Here is a 25810-nt window from a genome sequence, read left to right on the forward strand (position 1 = left end):
ACGCCATATGTTAGCTGCCTGGGCTGCAATCCTTTTTCCGGAGGTCTCTAGCACCTTGGACTCTTTGTCCGGGGGAGGAGCATCCCCAGTTGTCTGTGAGTGCGCCCGTTTGCGAGCATTGGCGACTACGATGGAATCCAGAGGCAACTGGCCTCTAATGTAGGTAGGGTCCCCAGGCGCCGACCTATATTTCTTGTCGATCCTGGGGTTTATTACTCGTGCCCTGGTGGGTTCTTTGAAAATGTCCTTTGCTGGTTTGAGGACACCTTTCAACATGGGTAGAGTTTTGATATTCCGTTCTGAGGATGCGAAAGTATCCATTAGAAAATCGTCCTCGATTGTGTCGGAGTGGAGTTGCACACCATGATTGGCCGCAGCACGTTCAATAAGGGCGTTGAATGCGGCAGTGTCCTCTGTGGGAGATGTTTTCGCGCCATATAGCTGCGTGTCCTGCGTATCCATATGTGCACCCGGGTCTGCAGGGTCATCCCAAGCCTGATCCGGGTCCTGTTGGCCGTCAGGGTCCATCTCTCCGGGGTAGGGGACGTGGTCACCCATGTAGTCCTCCAAAACGTCGGTTTCGGAGTGTGTCGGAGAGAAGGACTGTGGATCTTGGTAAGAGGTATGGAGAGGTTCGTAAAGAAGTGGTTCCGATTCCACTGGCAGCTTTTTCTTTAGAGGGATCCGGTAGGAGTCCAAAGCTGGCTCGGAAGTTATCCTCCGCTTGTGGAGCATCATTCTGCCGGTGTCGGCATCGATGATGTGGGATGGTGACGTCTCCGTAGGAGAGCGTTCGGCAGGCGTGATCCTAGTGTGGGTGACACGTGTTCTGATTTCGAACAGTTTGGGTGCCGTGGATGGCGGCAGGCCAAAAGTGATGTTGGCCGGTGCCGGAGAAGCTTTTTGAGCTTTTTTCGGCTCGGAGCCTGAAGGGTCCTGTAGGGCTGCCTTTTCTTTGATGCGTTGCAAGGACGCTGCAACTTGCCGCACCTGGAACGCCGACGGTTCTTTGGCGCCGACCGGTTCTGTAGAGGCAGGCGTGGACTTTTTCGGCGCCACGGGGTCGTCGAGGAGAGGTAGTGGCTGTCGACGGCGTCGATGATTGTGCCTTTGGTGCTGCTTTCGAAGTAGTGTGAGACGCAGCAGCTATTTTGACCATTGTGGCTGGAGCCGATTGTTTCGGTGCCGGGAGCCGAGGTGGTTTGGCGGCACCGATGGCCTTTTTCCGTGTGTCGGCGCCGACGTCGGCTGCTGCGAGCTCGGCACCGAAGTCCCGTTTGGTGCGGTCGGTGCCGACGGGTTTGGCTGGCGTCGAAGGTGTGGTGGGCCTCGATCCGACCAGTGTTACTTTCAGTTTCGGTTTCTGTGGAACCGATACGGCTTTCGGTTTCGATGAAGGGAAACCAGTAGTTTTGGGTAGTAATGGCTGCCGCTGAATGTCCGAGGCCGGGCCAGAGGGCGGGGCCGAAGAACTGCGGGATAGGTCTTGGGTAAGGCCCGAAGGCGATCCCTCGACAGGAGCCATAGACTGACGCACTGGGATATCCTCCGTCTGTACGGGTAGGCCTTGCTCGTCACCGGAGCTACTCTCTTCGGCCCCTAAGGCCTCATTGTAGTCTCCTACCTCGGTGTCGGCTTCGTCTCTGTGAAAGAGTTGTTCTTCGATGTCTTCCGATCCGGAGTTGCGTTCGGAAGCGGGGCTGGAGGGTAGGTTCTCCACATCTTCCACATCTTCGTCCTCGGCGCTGAAGATGTTGGTCGGGGCCGGTGCCGCTTGCTGCGCTTCAAGTCTCGCTGCTCGTCGATTCCGGAGAGTCTTTTTGGATCGGAATCGGGCACAGGCCATACATGTGGACTCGTCGTGATCCGGTGAAAGGCATTTGTTGCACACCGGGTGGACGTCGACATGGGGATATTTCGCATTGCATACAGGACACCGCTTGAATGGTGTCCTCGATTCCATCGTCGAAGTCGGGTCGATGGTCGGATATGATGCGAAAAGAGTTGGTCTTGAAGTTAGTAAACTAACAAATAACTATCGATACCGATCGGGAACAGTACCGACGCGAACTAAAGGCCTTTTGGCCTGAAAAAAGTTTTTCCTAACTTAAGTCAAGATAAGCACATCCGAACCCAATGGCGGAAAAAAACAATCTGAGGATGGAGAGGATGCCCATGCGCACTGTAGTCCAGGGGAGGAGTCACCTATCCCAGGATACTTCGAAGACTCTTCCAGGACAACAACGTGCAAACATCCGGACCCAACACTAGGCGGCGATCTATGCACAGATGTGAATTCAGCAGCCCACATGCCTCGAACTCCTATATTTGAATGTATGGCCAAATCTACAACCAGGATTGGCACTCTCTATGGAATTCTAATCGAAAACCAGCAGGATGATCTGGAAAACACGGAAAAGAGATGGTCAAGCAATTTAAACAACCCCAACGTTGACATCGATATGTCCCTTTACCTTTCAATGAAAGTATTTGTCTCGTCCAACTTGAAAGCCCAGTTATATAAGACCATATACGATCTCTATTTTACACCAGCTAAGCTTTACTCTTGGGGAAAAAGGGCGAATTCAGAATGCCCGAGATGTGGAAAAAGTGGGGCACATTTACTCCACATGCTCTGAGTGTAGTAAACTTGCTCCTATAAGAGATTTGATAGCTGGTTTCTGGCGGGAAGTGTTTGGGAACTTAATACCTGAATCCCCCACTCTATATATGCTGGGCTATGACAGCACACTCGGTCATACAAAGAGAGAAGGAATTTGTCTTTTCCTGGGGACAGCGGTCTATAGAATAATTTTAACAGCCCGCTGGAAGGACATAGATCCCCCCAACTTTCAGGTTTGGCTAGCTAGGCTGTTGGCTATGTATAACCAGGAGAAGGCTATTTTTGCATGTAAAGGTAAAAAAGGCGAGAGCCTCAGGCAATATGATTTGGGAACCGATTGAAACTTGGAGGAATAATAATAGAAATGTATGATTGCAATATGCCTAATCATAGTCTCAATGGCCCCTCGGATTGTTTGTTTGTTTTCAACTGTAGTTATTGTACACCTGATCTGCTATATATGACCAACGTTTAATTCAAATTTCCACTTCTGCATTTAATTTCAATCTTTTGTATATGGAATGTAATTTTTCTCACGGCTGCAATAAAAAATATATATAAAAAAAAAAAAGGGAATGGCTGGCCCTCCCAGGGGAAACAAGCTTTACATAGAGTTGATTACACCGCGATGTCATTACAACGCGGTCGTTACAATGACCACGTTGTAACCACGCAAAGCCATTACTACAAAAGTCATTACATTGACTTGTAGTAGATGGCGTGCTAACATAGGGAATAGTATACTTTGCTATTCCAACACCTTCCCTACTGTTGCGTAGGCTGGAGTTGGAATAGTAAATTATAAATTTCTAAGCACGCCATCTACTGCGAGTCGATGTAATGACTTGCGTAGTAATGGCATTCTGTGGTAACAACGTGATCGCTGTAACAACCGCGTTGTAATGCCACGTGATGTAATGATTCGCCTAATAACGAGTCATATTCCCTTGCAGGGATGGTGGCCTGCTGGACTCAGCAGACCTCCATGTCTGGGACTGCTTTTAAATAAAGCAGTTTTTTTTTTAATGCAGCCCGTGTTCCTTAACGGAAAACCGTATGCATTTTAGAAAAATAAATGTAATGTTTTTATTAAATTTTTTAAGGGCAGGTAGTGGTCCCTGGAACACTGCCTGCAGCTTCATTACAAAGGGGAAGGTGTCCCCTACGGACCCCTACCCATTTGTGACCGCATTACGACCCTCTTGAAGAGAAATTGCAAGTGTTTTGCATAATTGCGGTCGCAAAACATTCACACATAGGGCTGCCAGTTGCAATTAATGGAGGGACGCACTTGGAACACCCCCTCCTAATTGTGACTCGCTAAACACTATTTTTCTTGTCTAAAATTTTTTGCGACTCGTAAAATAGTGTTTGTACATGGCCCACAGTGACTTTGCATGCGCAAATGGGTCGCAAACCCGTTTGCCCATGCGAAATCACGTTGTACATCTGGCCCCAAAACACTTGATAGAATCTATAGTTTTACAAATAATTTGATAAATCTTTCAGCACACTCACATTCCTGTTTTGAGACTTGATCTTGTATATAATCGCCAGGGGAAACAAGAAAAGTGCCAGAGTTCAGCTCCTGATTTAAGGAAAACTCAGACATAATTTGCAGACTGGCTGATAACTAGCTCCTAAAAGAAGCTGAGAAAGTTACTCTCCTTTCTGAAAACCACAGAACTTAGATTCAGGTATAGGGGTGAAAGATGTACTAAAAAATCGTTTTTGGTTCGAATGATGAGTAACGTACAAAGTCAAAAGATACCTTATTCGGTGTTATAATTGTCAATTTTACAAAACATCCATATAACACATTTAACAAATTTAACTTAAGTTAGCGTCCCTTAATACTAAAATTTAATTTACATTTTTGTTTGTAAAAGTCAGAAAAGTTATCCCAGTAGAGTTCGTAAAAATTACAATTTCATTACACTTGTTGCTATTGATAAATATCAGGATACTCCCATAAATTGATAGTATTAGTTGTGCATTAAAATCAAACCCATGAACAAAAATGTATAAAACTCATCAGTATCACATCATATCCTAGAGTAGTACAGTGTTTAGAAAAGTGCTATTAGAGAGGATGGACCAATAGATATAAATGTATACACATTTATATACATAATTCATAGGCGCTTAAAATTGTTTCCATAACGCAAAGTATACTTGGATAGTACTCAGATGGAATGGGCATCGAAAATGTAGGGCCCATGGATCAACAGACAGACACTGGCAAGAGGTTTATCCTGGTTCGGGGGGTTCATGCCACAAAGAACCTAGAGGGTAGGACTGCAACTGCCCTGCAGTGGATAAGGCCTTAATGGGGATTTTAACCCAAAAGGGTTTCCCCAAGGAAGTGGTGTCTGATAGGGAAACCAAATGCATGTCTGCTTATATGCAGTCAATGTGGAGAGAGTGTGGAGTTACTTATATCTTTTCAACACCCTACCATCCGCAAACCAATTGGCGTGTGGAGAGATTCAACACAACCTTTAAAGGTGAGATTAAGGGCCTACCTGAGGCCATGAGGTGTAGGCATGAGGCCCTCGTACCATGCCTACTCTGTGCTTAGAGAGAAGTACCTGATAAGAGAGTTGGCTTTAATCCCTGAGAACCTCTGTATGATTATCCAGTGAGGGGACCTCTTAGTCTGGTTAGTGAGGGGTGTGAGCAGGCTCTCAAGAAACCCCCTCCAAGATGTTGTTAGCTACATGCTAGCCTTCAGAAGCAAGATGGCCAAGTTCTGGAAGCAAGCTCCTGACAAGTTCGAGGCCAGCCAGGAGGTAATGAAACAATGGTACGACCAAATGGCTACCCTGGTGGAATTCCAGCCTGGGCAGAAAGTGTGGATGATGGAGCCCGGGACCCTCCAAGACCATTGAACTGGGCCAGATGAGATAATTGAGATGAGGGTGCAGTCAGATACCTGCTGGGCATCAAGACCCCCAGGCACCCCAACCGCCCCAAACCACACTTTGAGAGATCTTAGGTCAGCTATTTTGTTGTTGACAGAAGGAGGGGACAAAGAGGAGAGTAACCTCTCCCTGAACTCCTGCAAACAAAAGAGAGTGGAAGGTGTAAACCTTTCCCCTAACCTGACTTCGGATAAGCAGAGAGACTATCACAAGTTAATAGGACAATTTTGGTCACTGTTTTACCTTACTCCTGGGACTACCCAACTGAGTATCAAGGATAGGACACGGAAGAAAGCCTTCCTGTCAAAAATAAGATCTTTAGGCTACTGAACAGAGTGAGGACTAGCATCAAGGATGAGGTATCCAAGATGTTGGAGTTGGGGGTGATTGAACCCTCCGGGAGCCCATGGTTCAGCCCAGTAGCGCTGGTACCAAAAGCCACCCCACAGAGCACCACACTAGAACTCCGGTTCTGGGTGGATTATAGGAGCTCAATTCATTGACCAAGACTGATGCTCATACAATTCCCTGGGCTGATTGACAGGTTAGGGGCTGCCCAGTTCCTGAGTACTTTTGTGCTTACTTCACGATACTGGACAATCGCCCTAACCGAAGAAGCCATGGAGAGGTCACCTTCTCCACTCCAGAGGGCCACTACCAGTTTAAAGTGATGCCCTCTAGATTAAATAATGCCCCTGCCACCTTCCAGAGGCTGGTGAGCCAGGGTTTGACTGGAATGGGGGTCTTCAGGTGCTGCGTACTTGGATGACATAGCAGTATTCAGTAGCAGCTGGAAGGACCACCTTTTTCACCTGGTAGGAGTGCTTCAGGCCCTACAGAACACAGGACTGACTATCAAGACCAATAAGTGCCAGATAGGGCAGGGGTCAGTGGTGTGCTTGGGAGACCTTGAAGGCAGGAGAAAGATGCAGCCCCTCCATGCCAAGAAATAAACTACATATGCCTAGGAGCCCCCAAAACCGTAAACTGAGGAGAAAGCCTTCCTAATCCTCACAGGTTGCTACAGGAGGTTTGTCATGACATATAGCCCCATTGTTGGCCCCTTGACTGAGCTGACTCCAAAAATGTAGCCCAGAAATGTGATTTGGACAGATGCATGCCAAAAAGCATTTAACTCCCTAAAGCAGACCATGTGCAAGGCCCTGTGCTCAATGCCCGTGACCTTTCCAGTGAATTCATTGTGCAAACTGATGCCTAAGAACATGGCATAGGGGCAGTCCTATCACAGTTGAATATGAAGGGTCTAGATCAACCTGTTGATTTTTTCTCTAGGAGGATACTTCCTAGTAAATAGAACTGGAGTGCTATTGAAAGGGAAGCCTTTGCTGTGGTCTGGGCACTAAAGAAGTTGAGACCATGCCTGTTTGGGACTCACTTCCGGATTCAGACAGACCACAGGTCCCTCAGGTGGTCCATACAAATGGGAACTGAGAGACTTGATAGAAACCACAGTTTTCTTGAAATAATTTTATAAAACTTTCAGCACACTCTAGTAGACTGGAATGGATTTGGGACAGAGGAATGCTCTTGGGAGCCAGCTAGTCACTTCCATGCACCTAGGATCATAAACAAGTACCATCAACAGCATCCCACCAAACCTAAGCCACCACTGTGACAGTGGTCCTTAAAGGGAGGAAACTGTTATGACCACACACATACTTTTCCATGTTTAGTCCCAGAAGGCGCCAAATGCAAATTTTCTCCAGGGTGGACTTAGTGGGTATGAAAATAAAGAGGGAAAAGTGTACCATTAACATCTAGTCTAGGAGAATGCCTGCTTATGACAGAGGGATTGGCTGGCTGGCATAAGGCAAGCTAAGTAAATGTTAAGTTCTGCGGCAGCAAGGCAACACCAAAAATGAAACAACCAGCACTGAAAGAATGCATGCGCTTGCAATACCTGCAGATCGCTAAAAGACTAAAGCAATGCCAATCCAAAGTGCACCTATATACCATTTCTTGAGTGAGCTATACACAAGTGGTGAGAACATGGATTTACTGAAAAGGCCTTGAAACTTCTCAGATGACTGCACGAGACTTGAAAATCTCTACATCCAACTTTGGTTCGGGATAGTATAAATACCACTTCCAATGGAATTGCTAGGCAATAGGAAATTCCACAAAGAACATCAAGCATACCAAAGAAACTCACCTGAAAAGAATGTTCCCGGCGGGAGCTGGTCTCCTCCACCTGGCCAAAAAAAGGGATAAGTGATTTGCATATTTCATCTCGAGTGAGCAACGGTGTAACAGCGCATCAATAGAGACTAAGGGCCAGATGTACGGCCATTTGAAATAGTGAGTCGCAAATTGCTCTCTATTGCGAGTCACAATTTGCAAGTCGCAATTTCAAATGTACAAGAGTGTCTGAGACACTGATTGTGATTCCCAATGGGGTCGCAAAATGCGAGCCTCATCAATATTCATGAGGCACTCGCAATTTGCGACCCCATTAGGAATGGCTCGCCCTCCCAGGGGAAACAACCTTTACATAGCGGTGATTACACCGCGATGTAATTACAACGCGGTCGTTACAATGATCACGTTGTAACCACGCAAAGCCATTACTACAAAAGTCATTACATTGACTTGCCGTAGATGGCGTGCTTACATAGGGAATAGTATACTTTGCTATTCCAACACTTTCCCTACTGTTGCGTAGGCTGGAGTTGGAATAGTAAATTATACATTTCTAAGCACGCCATCTACTGCGAGTCGATGTAATGACTTGCGTAGTAATGGCATTCCTATTGATAAATATAAGGATACTCCTAAAAAATTTATAGTATTAACTGTGCATTACCTAGATTAAGCATTACAATCAAACCCAAGAACCAAAATATATAAAACTCATCAATATCATATCATATCCTAGAGTAGTACAGAGTTCAGAAAAGTGCTATTAGAGAGGATGGACCAATAGATATAAATGTATATGCATTTATATACATGATTCATGGGTGCTTAAAATTGTTTCCATAACACAAAGTATACTTGTAGAGTACTAAGAATTACCATCATTCAAAAACTTCTCTCGCTTTGTCCAGATATTAAGCAAGAACCGACTCACTGAAAAAACAACCGGACCAGCTGTGTCGGTCATCAGTATTCGCTGCCCCTCTCTATAATGACATGCCCCCATTGACAAACAAATTTGGCGCAGACACCTTCTGCGCACACCACAATATTCAGGACATACAAACATAATATGATCAGGAGTCTCAGGAATCATGCTGCAAGCTGGGCATGAATCACACAAGGTGTTTTTATTCCAGTTTTTACAGAATGATCGAAGGGGCGGACAGCCTAGCCTAAATCCAATATACAATCTCTTGTGTTATATTATCCATTTAGCTTTCAAAGATGGGGGTAGGTTTGAATGCCAAGAACTGTTCCGTAAGGTGGCCCGGTGTACCTCTGGTTATTAACTCATTCCCCTCAAGAGACCAATAGGTCGATTTAAAGACCTGCTTGCATGCCTTACAAATGATTTCAGGTGAGTTCCACGGTTTGATCAAGCCGAACTTTTTACACTAGTCACATACAAACCTTAACCTGGGTTTCTCAGGAGCATGATCCAGTACTTTTAAATCTCTCAGGGACTCTCTATATTCAGCTAATTTTGGAGTTGTCCATTTTCGAATTCAGAAAAATAGTGCTATTTAGCGGGCCAGATCGGATACCCTTTACCTAACAATGTCAAAATAAAGTGGGACAAGGGGGGTGCTTACAAGGACTGAGAGCGATGAATGAAGTTATTACTGCATGTTAATTAGTGTTGTGTATCTAATTCCAGCACAACACCTTTATTCCTCCTTCGCTTACAAGAGAGAGATGAGGGAAGTCAAGATCCAGTGCGTGGCTAGCAGTTGGACAGTTTATTATTGTATTCCATCCCCCATTCATTTAGGTGTTCATCATGAGTGAGTAGGCACGAGTTGCTCATTTTAAGGACCACAGAGGAGCGTGTAAGGACAGCTTACTGCATCTCTATTGATGTGGAGCTATACAGGTTAGTGTCAATCTACTCATCCTTGATTCTGACAACAAAAAGGATATCCCAATACATGTGGTGTACAATCATATAGGAGTGCTCCTGCTCTTCCTTCTCCACCAGATCATTCTTTGCCTTCTGGTGTTCGTCCTCCTGATTCTGCTCCATGTCCTTCTCTTTTGAGTTGTTCTCGTCCTCATGATCCACATCTTACTTGGAGGTGGGGGAAGGTTTAATTCCACCAGCGTTATAGGCAAAATTTGGCAACTCTGCATTACTCTTGAAATGAGAGATTCCTATTACTCTTGTAATGCTGAATTTGGCCAAATTCTGCCAGCTGCCGCATGGCGGAATCTTTTCACGCAAGGTACCATAAATGCAAGTGAGATTTGGTGTCCACTAGCCCTGTTTTCTAACATAGGCTTTCGCAAGCAGTCGTGGTCAAAAGGCTGCTTTTTTAGTAAATTTGCTGCAGCTTGAGTGCATTTTCTACTGGAGCAGCAGCAAAGTCAACTCAAATGGCTGCACACTCTAGTGCACTGCATGGTGCGGTCCGCTCGGATTTTTCAGAGCTGTTCGCGCTACTGGCACTAAATTACATCACAAGCAGTATGACATGCATATTCCCACCCATTGGTGGAACACCCTGATACTAGTTTTCTGAATCGGGTGCTCCTTGTTCTAGGCCTTCCTGACACTTGTCTTTCTGGCCCTTGTCTTGGCCATTCCTTGAATTAGTTCTTCCTGAGCTTTCTGATGCTGCTACTACTAATTCTTACCCTGATCCTGCTGGTCTGCTCAGTCCTTCACCACCTTACCCTATTGCCCTGGTTCTCTTAGATCTGGCACTCATAGCTTTCTTGGTCTGACTCAACATGACTCTTTTGGCCCTGGTCCACGTCTTTGATGTACATCTGCCACTGTGCCCTTGTGTCTTGGGCCTCCTTGTTTGGTCTTCTTGGGCCTGGCCTGTTTATTATGGTCTTGGTCTGGTCCCATTGTTCCTTGTGGCTCTGGTTGTCCTGGTCACCCTGATCTTCACCAGACGGGTCCTCATACCCCAGTTCCTGGTCCTCCTGCTCCACTTGCTACTTCAGGCCCCAGGTCCCATTGGTTCTGACCACTCTGGGTCTCCTAGCCCTACTTCTGGTCCTGCTTATTCTGATCCTTTAAATCCACCTAATTCGTCCCCCTCTGGTCCCTGCTTTTTATGGCCCTGGGGCACCTGCTTCTGACCTGACTAGTTCTCCTATTGCTCTTCCAACTTGTCCTCCTGATACTCTTGGCTCTATTCCTCCGGCAACTTGCCATCCTGATTCTGTAGTAACCTGCACACTTAGGGACTGATTTAGATATGTGTTACCCTTTTGCATTATCTATATACATTTGCTCTGGACGCGTGCATTTTAAAATAGCTCTTGCAAGCATTAACATCGTAATGTGTAATGCATGTTTTTGTAATGTTGTTGTTTAAGAAATCTAAAAAAACACACCTGTATAATTTCATTGTATTTAAATTTGGTCCAAGCTGCGTTCATGATAATGGACATTAACCCAAAAATCTACATCAATCATAAAATCAAAATGTGACCATAGAGGTGTTTAATTAATTTCATAAACTATAGAGTCATATGAAGGCCATTCTTGTCACAAATTTGGGTACAGACAGAGGTTCAGGGCCAGCCACAAGATCTCAACACAGACCTGGGTGGACTTTATTAATTATTCCAGCAAGATATTGAAGGGCTGGGTGAGGGGCAGCAAGGTTTATGATTATTCTGGGCTGTACAACTTGATTGTGAAGAATCACATGCTAGATATATGCTTTACAGAGCTCCGCCAACACCTGGTTGATAGCAAGCTGACCAACCCCAGGAAGCTTGCAAAGGAGGCAGACAGCTGGGTCAGCACCAGAGTGCCAAGAAGGCATCTGGGGGGGTGGGGGGGGGGAGGGGGGTACTCCCAAAAGGGTGGTTAGAGTTCCCACCAGAAAAAGGAAGGGAGGGAAAAAAAGATGTTCTCTGAAAGTCCCCATAACATTTCACTGGGGAAATTGACCCATTCCCAATCTAGCCACCAGAAAAAAAGAGATTCCCTGAGAAAGGTCAGAATACAACTCCTAAGTGCTATGAGTGCTACAAGTATGGCACTATAAGGGGGATCCCAAGTGTCCCAAGAAAGCACAGCCTCCCACAGGAGAAAATACACCAGGGGTGGTGAGTGTAGTACTTGAGGAGTAGTTGGTCCCAGTTAATGGGAGGGAACTCAGTGAGGTTACCCTTGTTGAAGCCATCTTTTATTTGTGATACCAAATACTTGAAGCTTCAGGTCCTGTTAAGTTGACATGAGAAGCAGCATATAGACGCTTGTACTTTTTTACTCCATTTAGATAAAAATTGCTGCTGTAACGCAAGGCTTGCCTAAGAAACATGCGAGAACAAGAGCAGGAGGCTAGCTTAGCCGCAAGTATTTCAGCATATCACATTTAGCGATATTTCTCGTATGTGCTATGATATTGCAATCATTTCAGTGGAAAAGTACCAAGGCTAATACAAATGCATTACAGTGGAAAGTCCCATGCTGTCACGTACTTCAGACAAGTGGTCAGCAACAATATAGTTCGGACCATACATGGTATAGCATAGTCTAGACCCAAGCTAATTGGACAGGTACGCTCGTCCTAACTCGTGTTACGTGTATTATGACAATGCTTCCTATGTTGTTTGTGACAATAAAAGCTGTCCAAGGGTGTTGTCCCCTTGGACACTCAGTGACTATGCTGGCTGTCTCTGTGCTGCACGTATTTGCATTATCTATTGGTCTCCAATAAATTCTTCTGTCTTCTGTGCTGACATGGAGTTATATCTCTGGTATTATTTCTATAATTCTATTTCAGCTTCCACATTTGGTGATGAATGCGGCTCCAGGATCAATGACCTCACCTGACACCAGGCTGCTGGACCACAGCTTCTTTCAGAGCTCGGAGCCTTGAGGTTTGATGACTGTTGATTTTTGTCTCTTCTCTCTTACTCCGCTCCGTGGCTAAGGGACTCTGCCTGCCGTGAGTTGGTTTGTGTCATATCTCTGGCTTCTGCTTTCTCTCTCTCAGCACATTTGCATGGATATTGTTTGACAAATTGACAAAGCTCTTCTTCTCCTTTTTCTCCCTCTACTTTGCGCATCTCATTACTGTGTGTTTTTGTCCTGGAGAAATATTTGTCTCTTGCCTTCCACATTACATGGCTTTGATAGCAACCATTCTGATCACTTTCTTATGCCTCCTCTTTGTGGCTTTAATAATATATATCTCGGTCTGTCACCATTCTGTTGAAGACTTTACCTCTGTTTAAGGTTAGCACTTGGTACGTGGTGCTGACAGTGCCTTGTTTACTGCACCGTTTGCTATATTTGACCTCTGACACTGCTGCCGACCTCTAACGGATTTCTCTAATGTGCATTTTTTATCTCCATTACAGTATCTGGTCCTAATACCCACCCTGCCAGGGCGGTGACGGCGACCATCCACACTTTCCCTGCATGCAGTGACTCCCTGATCTAAGCAGCACTTCACTATTGGTGTACCAAGGCGGGCAAACTTCTGCACTCCCCTGTCTTGCCTGGGGAGAGTCCCCAGCGTATGGGGGTGGTGGAGAGTTACAGCTATTTCCCAGTAACTGGAGCTGAGGTCAGTAGGCATTTATTTGCTTAATCAGCACCCTTCGGGGAGTCTTGTTAGACTAATCCTCCGGGTTAGTTTGTAGCAGGTAGCCCCTCGTTTTAGAGTTGCAGCAGTTTTTGCTACCCAGAGGGTTGTAGCAGGTAGCCCATCCTTTTAGTGTTGCAGCAGTTTTTGCTCCGCAGGCACAGGTGGTGGCAGTTTAGACTCCCCTGAGATTGCACACAGTTATTGTGCAGACACAAATTAGTGGGAGTGGTAGCCAGGTGGACTCATCCTTTAGTTGCTACAGGTTTTCGCCATTTTATAAGTTTCCATGAACTCAGGTTTGGGTGCAGCTAACTCACCTCAGCGCCACTAGCCACCGGTACACAGTGGGGCGCTGCCTCCTGCTGGACGCCAGAGGTGGTCTCCAGCTGTGCCTAGGGGTCCACCTAGGCACACCAAGAAGGGAGTATCAGTTGTGTTATTGTCTATCATTTTCGGTTTTATTGCATTCTTGTATTGTGTTGTTGTAATGTGTCTCTCCTATATTGTGGTAAAATACTGTTAGGGTTGCACCTATATAATGTTGCAGGATGTTCTCTGTAATTGTCAGGCTATCATTGACTCGGGTATTGTGGACATTACGTGACTGACATTAATACGCTGCTACCTCTCTGACAACTAACTGAACATCCCTTTAATAATTATTGCAACCCTAATAAAATGTCTCTTAATATTCCAGCCCATCCACAATGGACTGGCTGCCCGACATATTAATATTTGCCGTATACTGTATGTTACCTCCCATTTGCGTGCTATTTCTTATGACCTTTGAAGTACCAATAACATTGTTCCTATTTCCACCTATTAATATTGTGGGATTAGCATGGTTACACCGCACCAATTCACAACAATCACATCTCACAATACAGCACTGCAGCACAGGGTTGCTGAATATTGCTTCTATATTTTATGTGTATGTATCAACTGCGTGAAGAGTTCACCACCTCTGCTCTGTTTTTATGAATGCCTGAACCCCTACAGCACTGTCCTAAGGGTCTTCAATTCCGTCTAGCCGCACCTCCCACGCGTTTGGGAACTCAAGGAGGCGGAATTACTACTCTTTCTTCAAAATACTTTCCTGTTATCTTCTTTTTCGGTCCATGGAGCGCCAGTAAGTTACCAGCACCCAGGACGTTTTCTTTCCCTTCCCACTTGTGGATGCCTTAGTGAACTAGTACCGATGGAACTGTCTTTTGACTGACCAACGGCTTCCTCTGCTGCTGCAAAAGCTGGAGACTGGCTAAAAGCGCATGATAAAGTTTGTTCACCCATTGTGTTGTCTTTTTGCATTATAGCGCGACACCTCACCCTCCCTGTGTCTGCTATTTTTGAATTGTCGTTTAAAAGCAACAAGGGTTAGTACTTGCACATCACACCACCACACAATGGGCAATCCTCTGAGTAAAAACGATTTAAATAGCAGTCAGCCAGCTCCGCCAAAAGACTCCCCAGCATATTATGGGGCCCTACACCAAGCACTAGGTTCCATGTTTTTTTATACATAAATGGCATGACTTGACTGCAAAAAGACCCGACTTACAATTTCCGTGTCACAGGACCTATGATGTGAATACATTGTCATATTTGAGGCAGATGTTAAAGTTGAAAGGCACGAAGATAGTGCCGGCAGAGTGGTACGCGTTTTTTTCAGTGGGACTGGGTTCTGCGTGATATGCGTAAAACAAGTGAAATAAAAAGTAAGGTCCACAAAGAATTGCTAGACATTAAGAATAAGCTGTTGAATAAGGTGGCGAGGAAAAAGATAAATGAAAACTGGAGAAAGATGCTACTAGATGTAGTGGGTGTGTTTCAATGCATTCAGGTTGAAAGTGAAAAAGGACAGGGAGGGAGAGGGGATTCATTCCTTGAAGACATATTAATGGGGAGAATGCAACGACAACCTCCCATCCCAAAAACAGACAACACTGTCTCACCTCCGCTCCCCTGAAAAAACCCACTGAGCTATCTGAGGCAGAGCAAGTAGCTTTCATAACTCTCTGAGTGAAGCCGTTACGAAAATAGACTTGAAAGCAGCCAAGATATCGCCTTCCTTGAAATAATGACACAGGAAGCTGTACACACAACTTCGAAATACAGCGATAATAAACAACAGCTGTTAGCTAAATGCACAAAAACACAAATAGCAGTACCGCCTCTAATAGACAACACATGGAAACAGCTATTTGACTACATATCAATGGATGAAACATTTTCCACTACACAGTGGTGGGATTTAATATGGGACGTCTGTAAACCAGACTTCGCATGACATCACCACACTAGAACAGGCTATATAGACGGAGCACAGACCACTCCACCACAGGCTAGAGGAAGAAGTCTTGTTACCACACATAGTGCCATCGCATCCACACGTGGATCACCAGTACTGTACAGGAAAATAATGCTCAAAGAAGACACCATTAAATGCCAGAACTTCTTACATCAGATGGTGGAAGGTACACTACCAAGTGGTAGTTGCCACTGTCCTATCTCATTTAGCCTATTCTAATTCTGTATACTTGGGTATGCCAATCTATCTGTTCAAACGGTTGCAGATGGCCCAAAATCAGGCAGCCAGATTGATCCTTTGCAACCAGCTACCCCTCTGCTGAAGGAATTACACTGGCTTCCAATCCCCCAACGCTGTGCTTTTAAGGTGGGCTGCATTATATTCAAATCCCTGCATGGCAACAACCCCAAATTCATTAACAGCCTGATACTCAGGCACACCCCCTCTCGGAACCTACGCTCTTCCCACCTCTCTCTCCTCACCATCTCCGTCTTCAATCGGGTACGGCTAGGAGGCCGAAGATTTGCCACACTGGCCCCTAGATTGTGGAACTCCTTCCCGTTGGAGATCCGATCTTGCACCGATCTTTTGCAATTCAGGAGGTCCCTTAAAGCGTGGCTTTTTGCACAAGCTTATAATTAAAGCTGTTCACTGTTAGCTCTCAAAGCCTATAGCGCCATGAAACCACCCGGTGTACGCGCGCTTTATAAATCATTATTAACATTAACATTAACTACCAGTAGACACATTTACAGCACAACAGTGTAGACAATATCAGGATAAAGTGTTGTCATTGGCACAAGTGGACTTGATGAATAAGGGCTCACAGGCACATAACACATATGTACAACAAGCCAAGAAGCAATGCCCAGACACCACAAGTGACCCTCCATCACTTCCAACACAGTATGCCTGGGATATAACAAAATGTAGTTTTACAGACTCGGACCTGCCAACATGGGATGAGCCCAGACTAAAGGAGGCACTGAAACATGCAGTAGAGAAATTACAGCAATGGAAGACACTAATACAAACATTTGCAATGATAGAAATAGCCTAGACCCTTACACCTCACACTAGGGACACAGTCCCTACAACAACATTGCCTCTGAGAGAAGAGCCCCCTCCACCAGGCAGTGAAGACAACGAATTAGCATATGTCCATGTCCCTTGGTCCAGACAGGATATTATGTGCTTCACTAAACGTTTCTTAAAATTAAGGGAAGAACCAAGGAAGTGGTACACTGAGTTAGACAGAATGGCAGCCCTGGGGGTGCTGTTATGGAAGGACTTTGATATACTGTTCAATATAATTGTGCCAAAAGACCTGCGGGTAGACTGCAAAAGACAAGTAGAATGGCCAAAAATGGAGCCAGATTGGGAAAAAGGAGGACTTGCAGGAGACGTAGTAGGTCAAAAATACCTGGAAGTAGTGAAATATTTGAAAGATAAAGTTATGGATGACAAAGTAGATTGGAACAAGATAACACATACCAAGCAGGAGAAAGAGGAGAGTGTGAACTCATATTTTGACAGCCTTCTGCAGGTTTTTTAGCAGAAAAGCAGGCTTAAAAAAATCTAATGGGAAATGCTATGCTATGCCAGCATATGTTATTTCAAAAAACAAGAGTGACCCATACATCCTTGTGAGCTGGGTGTTGCATTTGAGCAAAAATACAATGTTCCCAAGAAACTCATTTATAAAAAATATATACAGAATATGCAAGCTGAAATAACTCGCTCAGATTAATTATAGAAATATGATTCTAAGAATTTGTAACAACATTTGTCCAAGGGCTACGGTCACTCATTAAAGCACACCTAAAAACCTCATTTGTTTGCTGGCAACAGGAACCACTTGAAAAGGTATTGGCAGCAGACAGATACTGCGTTGACTACCAGCACATTGAACAAACAATTGAGGCAGACAAAATAAAGAAGGAGAAAGTAAGATTGATGGTAGCCCAAAAGAGATTTTACACAAACCAGCAAGGAAGAGCCAGGGGTAGGGGAAGAGGGAGGGGTACAGGCAGACAACAAAACAGTTGGTCGGTTTCCCCGCCACCACCAGGAACAGCATGCTTCTACTGTAAAGACCCCAAACCACGGAAAGGGCGACTGCCCAGTATTAAAAAATAAAAATCACGAAAATAGGCCAAAGCACAATGGAGGACAGGGCCAAGAACAATACCAACATAACCCCCAGCACTAAGACTACAGAAATAATGATCAGCAAGGGTATGCACCAACTGACATGCCTCCGCCCCGCCCCCGCAACAGCCTAGAAGGAACATGGATGAATGGTCAGGATGGGACGAGTGGGTGCAAGAAGACGGTGCTTTTCCACCACCGTCTCAAGGCACATTCTAGGGATGCCAGAGAGTGGAAAACTGCCTAATAGCTCCAACAATAGCAGTGGACCAATCTGGCCCACATGTGGAAGGAACAGTTTTAGACAAAACTGTACCATTCTTAGTAGACACAGGAGCTCAAAGATCAATGCTGAGGGCATCTGAGATGCCAGAGGTGACACTTTCGGGAACACAATAAACGGCAGTCAGAATGACAGGACAACCAATAGATGAATATCTCACACAACCACTAAAACTAGTAGCAGGCACCATAGCGTGTCAACCATCAGTTTATCCTTAGCAGATTCTGCCCCGTGAATTTACAGGGCAGGGATCTGTTTTGCAAATTACAGTGTACCATACACTGTTCACCAACAGGGCTTTTCCTAGTGAGCAGGCCAAATGGTTTGATGCTGCAGGCTTTTATGACATGCACCGACACCGTCATATCTTTAGAGTTGCGCAATTGCGTGCCACCTCAGGTCTGGGCTCGGAGTGCTAATGACGTAGGACAGGTATTAAACTACCCACCAGTACAGATTAAATAAAGTCAGGAGCTGCCCTCCCAAGAGTACCACAATACAAGATTTCAAAAGAGGGGGAGGAGGGTATAGCACCAGCCATTAAGGATCTCCTCCAACAGGGAATAATAAAATAAATACGCTCTAGCCAATGCAACACACCGATACTTCCTGTTAAGAAGGGCTCTAAGGGCTCCAATGGGGCCCCTGTATATCGTTTCACACAAGACCTAAGAGAATTGAACAAAATAGTGGTGCCTTCCTTCCCAGTGGTCCCAAACCCAGCAACAATATTGGCCAATAGCCCAGTGATAGCCACACACTTCACAGTCCTGGATCTTAGGTCCGCCTTCTTTACCATCCCCTTGCACCCGGACAGCCAGCACCTCTTTAGTTTCTCCTTTAGGTCCAAGAGATTTTGATGGTGCAGACTCTCTCAAGAGTATACAGAGTCCCCCTCCGTCTTCAGGAATGCATTAAAGGCAGATTTGGATTCCCTAGTACTAAAGGTGGGTTCCACACTTATCCAGTATATAGACGATTGACTCTTGGCCTCGCCTTCAAGGGACGCTTGTGCAAAGGACACTGTTACTCTCCTGAGCCACCTAGCGCTGAAGGGTTAGAAGGTCTCCCCAAAGAAACTACAGTTGTGCCTCACTGCTGTAAAGTATTTAGGCCATGAACTGTCCGAACAAACAAGAAAATTACTGCCTGACAGGATATCCACCATCACCCATTTTCCCCAACCACGCACACAAAAAGACGTTTGGGCATTCTTGGGGGTGGCGGGATACTGTCGGCACTGGATCACACATTTCTCCCTGATTGCCAAGCCCTTGCAGGCCTTAATACATGCACATTGGCTAAAGGAAAAAGGGCAAACATGTACACAGACAGACAATATGCCTTTGGGATGGTCCCATGACTTCGGCCAACTGTGGTCAATGAGGGGATTCCTCACATCAGCAGGCCAATAAATAAAACACGCAGAATTGGTCAGTGACCTTCTCTAAGCACTGTTACTGTCTTCCAAATTACCTATCATAAAATGTGCAGCACACACTTCATCAAAAGATTATGTGTCAAAAGGCAACGCCTTCATTGATGGGTTAGCAAAGAGGATAGCACTAACAGGCTGCCAGCTAGCAATGGTACAAATGATTAGCCTTGAACAAGGACATTCAACAATGATTCGATACATTTTGACCCTATACACATTCAGGAAAAGGTTGAGGAGCATGAAAAGGAGTTATGGGTAAAAGAAGGGTGTGTCCAAACAAAGGAGGGGTTGAGGACAGGGCCAAATGGAAAAATATGCTTCATCAATGCTCCCCTCTATGTCACGCCTCTTTCATGGTCCCTCACATGTGGGCTGAGACGTCTTGATCAGATTGTTTTCACAATGTTGGTACAACTGCAAGTTCCGTCAAATAGCAGAGAGACTTTGTAAGCAATGTACTGTTTGTGCGCAATATAACACGTCAAAGGGTACACCAACTGCACCTGGCCCCTTTCCACCACCCCACGGACCCTTTGAAAGCCTCCAACTTGATTTCATTGACATGCCTCCCACTCAGAAGTACAACACGTGTTGGTAATTGTGTGCATGTTCATCAGATGGACTCCAACAAAGAACTGTGATGCACACATTGTTGCTAAATGCCTTCTGAAAGAACGTATACTGCGTTTTGGTATTCTGTCACTTCTGAGCTCAGACAATGGACCTGCATTTATTTCCCATGTGATAGGGGGAATATGTAAGCAGCTTAGTGTCACACAAAAACTACACTGTGCCTATCACCCACCAGCAGCTGGTGCTGTGGAAAGAAAGAATGGGGTGTTAAGAAACAAAGTTGGCAAAATTTGTGCATCAACTGAACTTTCATGGGTGGATGCACTGCCGCTGGCGCGGTTGGCAATGAGAAGCATGCCAGATAGGGTGACAAAGCTAAGCCCTCACAGGATTCTGTTTGGCTGCCCAATGAACATTGCAGGCCATATGTCCACTGCTCCACTGTCAATAGCAGACGATCTGCTTTTGTGCTATTGTAAAAAATGAACAGAGACATTACGTTATTTTCATTGCCAAGTTCTGCAGGCTCTTCCAAAAGTAGCAACTCCGCCATCACATGACCTGCAGCTCGGTGATTGTATCTGAGTCAAAGCTCACACCAGATGACACTGCCTCCAGCCAAGGTGGAAGGGCGCTTTCCAGGTCCTGCTGACAACCGCAACAGCCATCAAGTGCCAGGGGCTGGCATCCTGGATCCACAGCTCCCACATCAAGAAAGCAACAGGGCCTGCTCAAGGACAGCAAGTTTCACCAACACCACCAGTGGCATCTGAGGCTACCGACAGGTACAACCTTCGCTCCACCAGACAAGCATTAAAGAAGAGGCAGACCCCTGCTAGTTGCAGGCCAGGCCTCCAACGGAAAGTACACATTCAAAGAGACAACTCCCTGTTGCTCTGGATCTCAACTTTCCAAGGACATCTGTTTTCTTCAATGTGCCAGTGCCATCATGTGCTGGTAAACATAGAGGTACACAATAAAGGCACCAACCATTTCCTTTAAAAGTGTTGCTGGTGCCTGCACCATTACATCAATAGGAGGGCAGGACCTGCTAGTAGGAGTGTTGCTGGCGCCTGCACCAAAACATATTTAACTTTCAAATGAACATTGCCAGGGCTACGTCCAAGACATCAGTAGGCTTATCAGATCACAGATGCCTGTAATAAGATCTGGAAGGCTCAGATCTCTGCAAGCGGCAGAAGGAGAATCAGAGCTAGTGATTTGTGTAGAACTATTGGTCCCAAGTTTGGAAATAAATGGAGTACTGCAATTGACTGTGCCAAACCCTCTGTTATTGAGTGGTCTAAGACACTTGATTTTGCAAGATCTTTCATTCCCCACATTCGGATATCAGCCACCAGCACAAAACATTGCGGCAACATGCCGTGACATTTTAAAGTGTATGATTTACGCAATCAAGGGCATTGTATATGGCCTTATAAGGCATGTCAACTGAACAGTGAAATGCATGCAGCACTTTAGGAAAAAGGTAGCATAGGTCCCAGTGAAAGAATAAAATTGTGGACCATTCCAAAGAAGAAGAGATCAGAGTTAGGAGAGTATTCTTTGACATATAGAACACCTATATATTATTCAGAACAATGCCAAGCAAAAGGAAACAGGAAAGAAAGTGGTCAGCGGTGCTACTGACAGTATTATCGTGTCAGGATCCCTAATGTGAGTTCCAAAACGAAGCGCAAGGAATTAAGTTCTATGGGCGCTTCAGTCTTGAATGGGTTTCAATGGTCAAGTTTGTGGCATGCCCGCATTTCCAAGATGGCCGCGCAGACGCTGGGGTCGGCGGTCTAGTTGCTGACAGATCTAGAGGGAGACGATATGACATGCGCGCGCCTGAGGTAGTGCGCACTTCACCAAGATTTTTCCTCAGAGAAGACGTGCTAGAGAGAGTTCCCAGTTCTGAAGAGAATACTTGTCGAAGAAGTTTTCCAGAGTGACGCTAGAGAGTTGTGTCAGTTCTTACCGAAGAGAACAGAAAAAGCCACAGAGTCCGTAGAGGCAACTTACTGAGAGTAGAGTTCGGAGTTTTCCTCGTCGGTCCAGGAAAACGAGATACGACTTCAACAGCACCTGAAGAGAAGACAGAAGAAAGCTAAGTGAATTATTGATAGATAATCTAAGGTCACATAAATGATAAGTAGTGTTGGGTGACGCAAAAAGTAAAGACTTACCAGGGACAGCAGAGAACAGTATAACGAGTCCTGAAAAGAAAAGAAGTTTAATGCAATTTTACTGAAGAGGTTATTAAGGGAAAAAGGTATCAAAGACTATAAGAACAGCCAACTAAGAAAGTAAGGAGTAAGACTTACCTGAGCCATAACTATTCGCAGTAACCATAGGAGAGGAAGTAGAGTAGAGGTGGAACAATAATATAATGTTGTGTGCTTAGTTACCTCAGGAATCTTCAGTAGCGGAGAGATAGCTGAAGAAGAATTCCAGATAGGAAAACCAGAAGGTCCAGAACCAGTCTCTTCTCTCGTTTGTTATTTTATCCAATTCCCCCTTCCCCCTTGCTGATCAGTTAGAGCCAAAGACTATTCTTGGGGCTGAGTGATTAGTAGTGGGAGTCGGGAAATTAGCAGCTTCTGTTCCTGTGCAAGACAACGGCAACCAGCGGGAAGCTGAAGGTGAGCCTTGACAGAGTGAAGTGCCCACGTATTAATCTTGCACCCGAACAGAAAAGAAAATGGTTGAGGGAATACATTTACAGACTTTAGGGTCAGTCCTAGAGGCGATACAAAAGGAATTGGTAGGAGTTAAAGAAGAGAATCAAAGTCTAAGGCAGGAGGTCATGAATTCTAGGAAAGAGACGTCAGAATTAGCACAGAGGATAAGACAACCGTATTCAACTGGAAGGGAGGGTCCCAACACTTCAATGGGAGAGTCAAATAAGCTAACAACGCAAGTAATACATTCCTTGTCGCCAGTAATACCGTTGGCAGCGCCAGAGAGGTTTAGTGGGGACCCACAAAAAGCGCAGGTGTTTATTACACAATGTTCACTACATTTCTTGTGTCGCCCTTCTATTTTTCTTGATGCGCAGTCGAAAGTAGCCTTCATTTTGTCATATTTAAGTGGAGATGCAGCAGCATGGTCGATGCCGATAGTCTCACGAGATGATCCATTATTGCAGAATTTTGAGGAGTTCAAGAAAGAATTTTTGAGAATCTTTGACCGAAGACGGATCTCTCAAGCAGTAGATAATGAGCTCTTGGAATTAAAGCAGGGAAATAGAGACTTAGTGGCTTATCTAGCTCAATTCAACAAACTTGTAATGGAGACTGATTGGCCGGAGAACAAGAGAACAGCAATATTTTATCGAGGGTTGCGAGATGAATTAAAAGATGGCTTGGCTCAAATACCGAATCGTCCAACTGAAATTTCCGCCCTGATAGACCTAGTGCTAGAACTGGATTTCCGGCAGGGAGAGAGAAGAGGAGAGAGAAGACGAGAGTACAGAAGTACAGTTCCGCGATTTGATCGAGCTAAGGCTGAAACAGGAAGGAGTACGGAAGGAACCACAGGATCTGAACCTATGCAAATAGGAACGATTCGAGGACCGCTCACAAAGGAGAAGAAGGAGAAGAGGCGAGCCAACGACTTATGCATGTATTGTGGATCTAGTGGGCATTTTGTGCGAAATTGTCCAAAAAAGCCAAAGGGTTCATTTAAGCCGAAGGAAAACTCGCAGCACCACCTGTAGAAGGAGTTGTGCAGGTGGATGCGAATCAGAAATCAACTCCTCAGGAACATCGGCTGGCGAATACATTACAGTCGTCTTCGCCTCATTTGATTTTATCTTTGACAATCCGTTTTCGTGAAAAAATAATAAAAGGAGTGACCGTGATGGTGGACTCAGGAGCCACCGGTAATTTCTGTGATCAGAAATTCGCGACTAAGATTGGGCTGCAAGCAATTGCCAAGGCTAAAAGTGAACCAGTTCGAGCAATCGATGGTACCAATCTATCCTCCGGACCAATCACGAGTCACACAGAGTTGATAGAGCTGATTCAAGAAGATGGGCATAGAGAAGCTATGCACTTTAATTTAATTGATGCCCCCCAATTTCAACTTATATTGGGGCTTCCTTGGCTCACAGAGCACAATCCTTCAATCAATTGGAGCAACAGAACAATTGAAATGAACTCGACATATTGTAGAGCGAACTGTTTTGGGGCCTACGAGGCAACGAGTAAACAGAACCCGGCTCATGCCTTATGTTCAGCGGAAGTTTCAGTGTGCGTAATAAATACTCAAACAATTCCACAAGAATATCAAGATTTCGAGGACGTTTTCAACGAACAGGAAGCAGAGCAACTGCCGCCTCATCGTGTTTACGACTGCAAAATAGACTTGGAGCCAGGGGCAAATTTGCCTTGCAGCCGAGTGTACGCCTTGACGGAACAAGAGAATCATCACCTAAAGGAGTATATCGACAAGTATCTGGCCAATGGATTTATATGTCCTTCCCAATCGCCGGTGTCCTCGCCACTATTCTTTGTGCCTAAGAAGGAGCAGGGCGAGTTGAGAACGTGCATTGATTATAGAGCCATAAATCGAATAACAAAGAAGAACAGGTATCCTCTTCCCCTTATCTCCGTCTTGTTGGACCAGATCAAAGGAGCACAGATGTTCACGAAGTTGGATTTAAGGGGAGCTTATCACCTTATTCGAGTTAGAGAGGGAGACGAGTGGAAGACGGCCTTCAGAACACGCTTGGGGCTATTTGAATACCAGGTGATGCCCTATGGGTTGTGTAATGCACCTGCAGCGTGCCAACACTTCATAAATGATGTGCTCAGTGAATTCATTGATCAATGCGTAATTGTGTATATCGACGATATACTAATGTACTCAACGAATACGCAGGAGCATCAAACACAAGTTCGAGGAGTTTTGCAGAAATTGCGAGAGAACAAACTATTTGTCAAGTTGGAGAAATGTGCTTTTGGAGTTCCACAGGTAGAGTTCTTGGGCTTTGTAATCTCGCCAGCAGGCATTCATATGGACAAACGAAAGATTCAGGCCGTACAAGAATGGAAGTCGCCCACTTGTGTGAAAGAAGTCCAAGCCAATTTCTATCGGAGATTTATTGGAGAATTTTCCCGACGAATACTACCTTTGACGCGACTACTGAAGAAGGGAACACGATTCGAATGGTCGGAGGAAGCAGAGCAAGCCTTTAAAGATTTGAAGATGGAGTTCACCACTGCGCCAATCCTCCTTCATGCCGATCCGATGGAGCCCTTTTATGTCGAGACAGATGCTTCGGACCTTGCGATTGGTGGGGTTCTATCTCAAAGGAATAAGGAAACGGGCCAGTTACAGCCGGTGGCTTATCGGTCCAGGAAGTTGACATCAGCAGAGATCAATTATACGATTACGGAAAAAGAGTTGCTGGCGATAAAAGACGCCTTCAAGGAGTGGAGACATTATCTAATGGGGGCCCACCACGTGGTAACAGTCTACACGGACCATCGGAAGTTAAAATTCCTGAAGTCAGCCAGAACATTGACACCTCGCCAACTCCGTTGGTCTCTGTACTTTGCCGATTACGATTTTGTGATAACCTATCGGCCGGGGGCACAGAATGGAAAGGCGGATGCCTTGTCTAGGTTGGGAACCGGAGAAGAAAGAAGTCCACTAAGCGCTCAAGTGATCATACCTGATACCAAGATTATAGGCGCCACTGATATATTGAACTTTAAAGAAAAGGTAATCCAAGCTCTAACCCCAGAAGAAATGCAGAGATGGGCGCAACTAGAACCTGG

At 45.3% G+C, this 25810-nt stretch overlaps 1 protein-coding gene across 8 annotated transcripts in view; it reads right to left on the bottom strand.

Annotated features, from left to right (window-relative positions):
• LOC146811006 (uncharacterized) overlaps nt 1-25810 on the bottom strand; it is a 1023327-nt gene that overhangs the window by 253424 nt on the left and 744093 nt on the right. For 7 of the 8 annotated variants that reach the window (XR_014965769.1, XR_014965768.1, XM_085614477.1 and 4 more), the window contains one exon: nt 7721-7759. The exons of the other annotated variant lie outside the window; for it this stretch is intronic. Coding sequence is in view for 5 of the 7 variants with exons in the window: in XM_085614477.1 (XP_085470603.1) it covers nt 7721-7759 (39 nt within the window). In the remaining 2 variants the exon portion in view is untranslated. The remainder of the gene's footprint in view (nt 1-7720; nt 7760-25810) is intronic. 8 annotated transcript variants of the gene reach the window in all.

The sequence above is a fragment of the Triturus cristatus genome, chromosome 7 (genome assembly GCF_964204655.1).
Source record: "Triturus cristatus chromosome 7, aTriCri1.1, whole genome shotgun sequence".
NCBI classification, from domain to species: domain Eukaryota; kingdom Metazoa; phylum Chordata; class Amphibia; order Caudata; family Salamandridae; genus Triturus; species Triturus cristatus.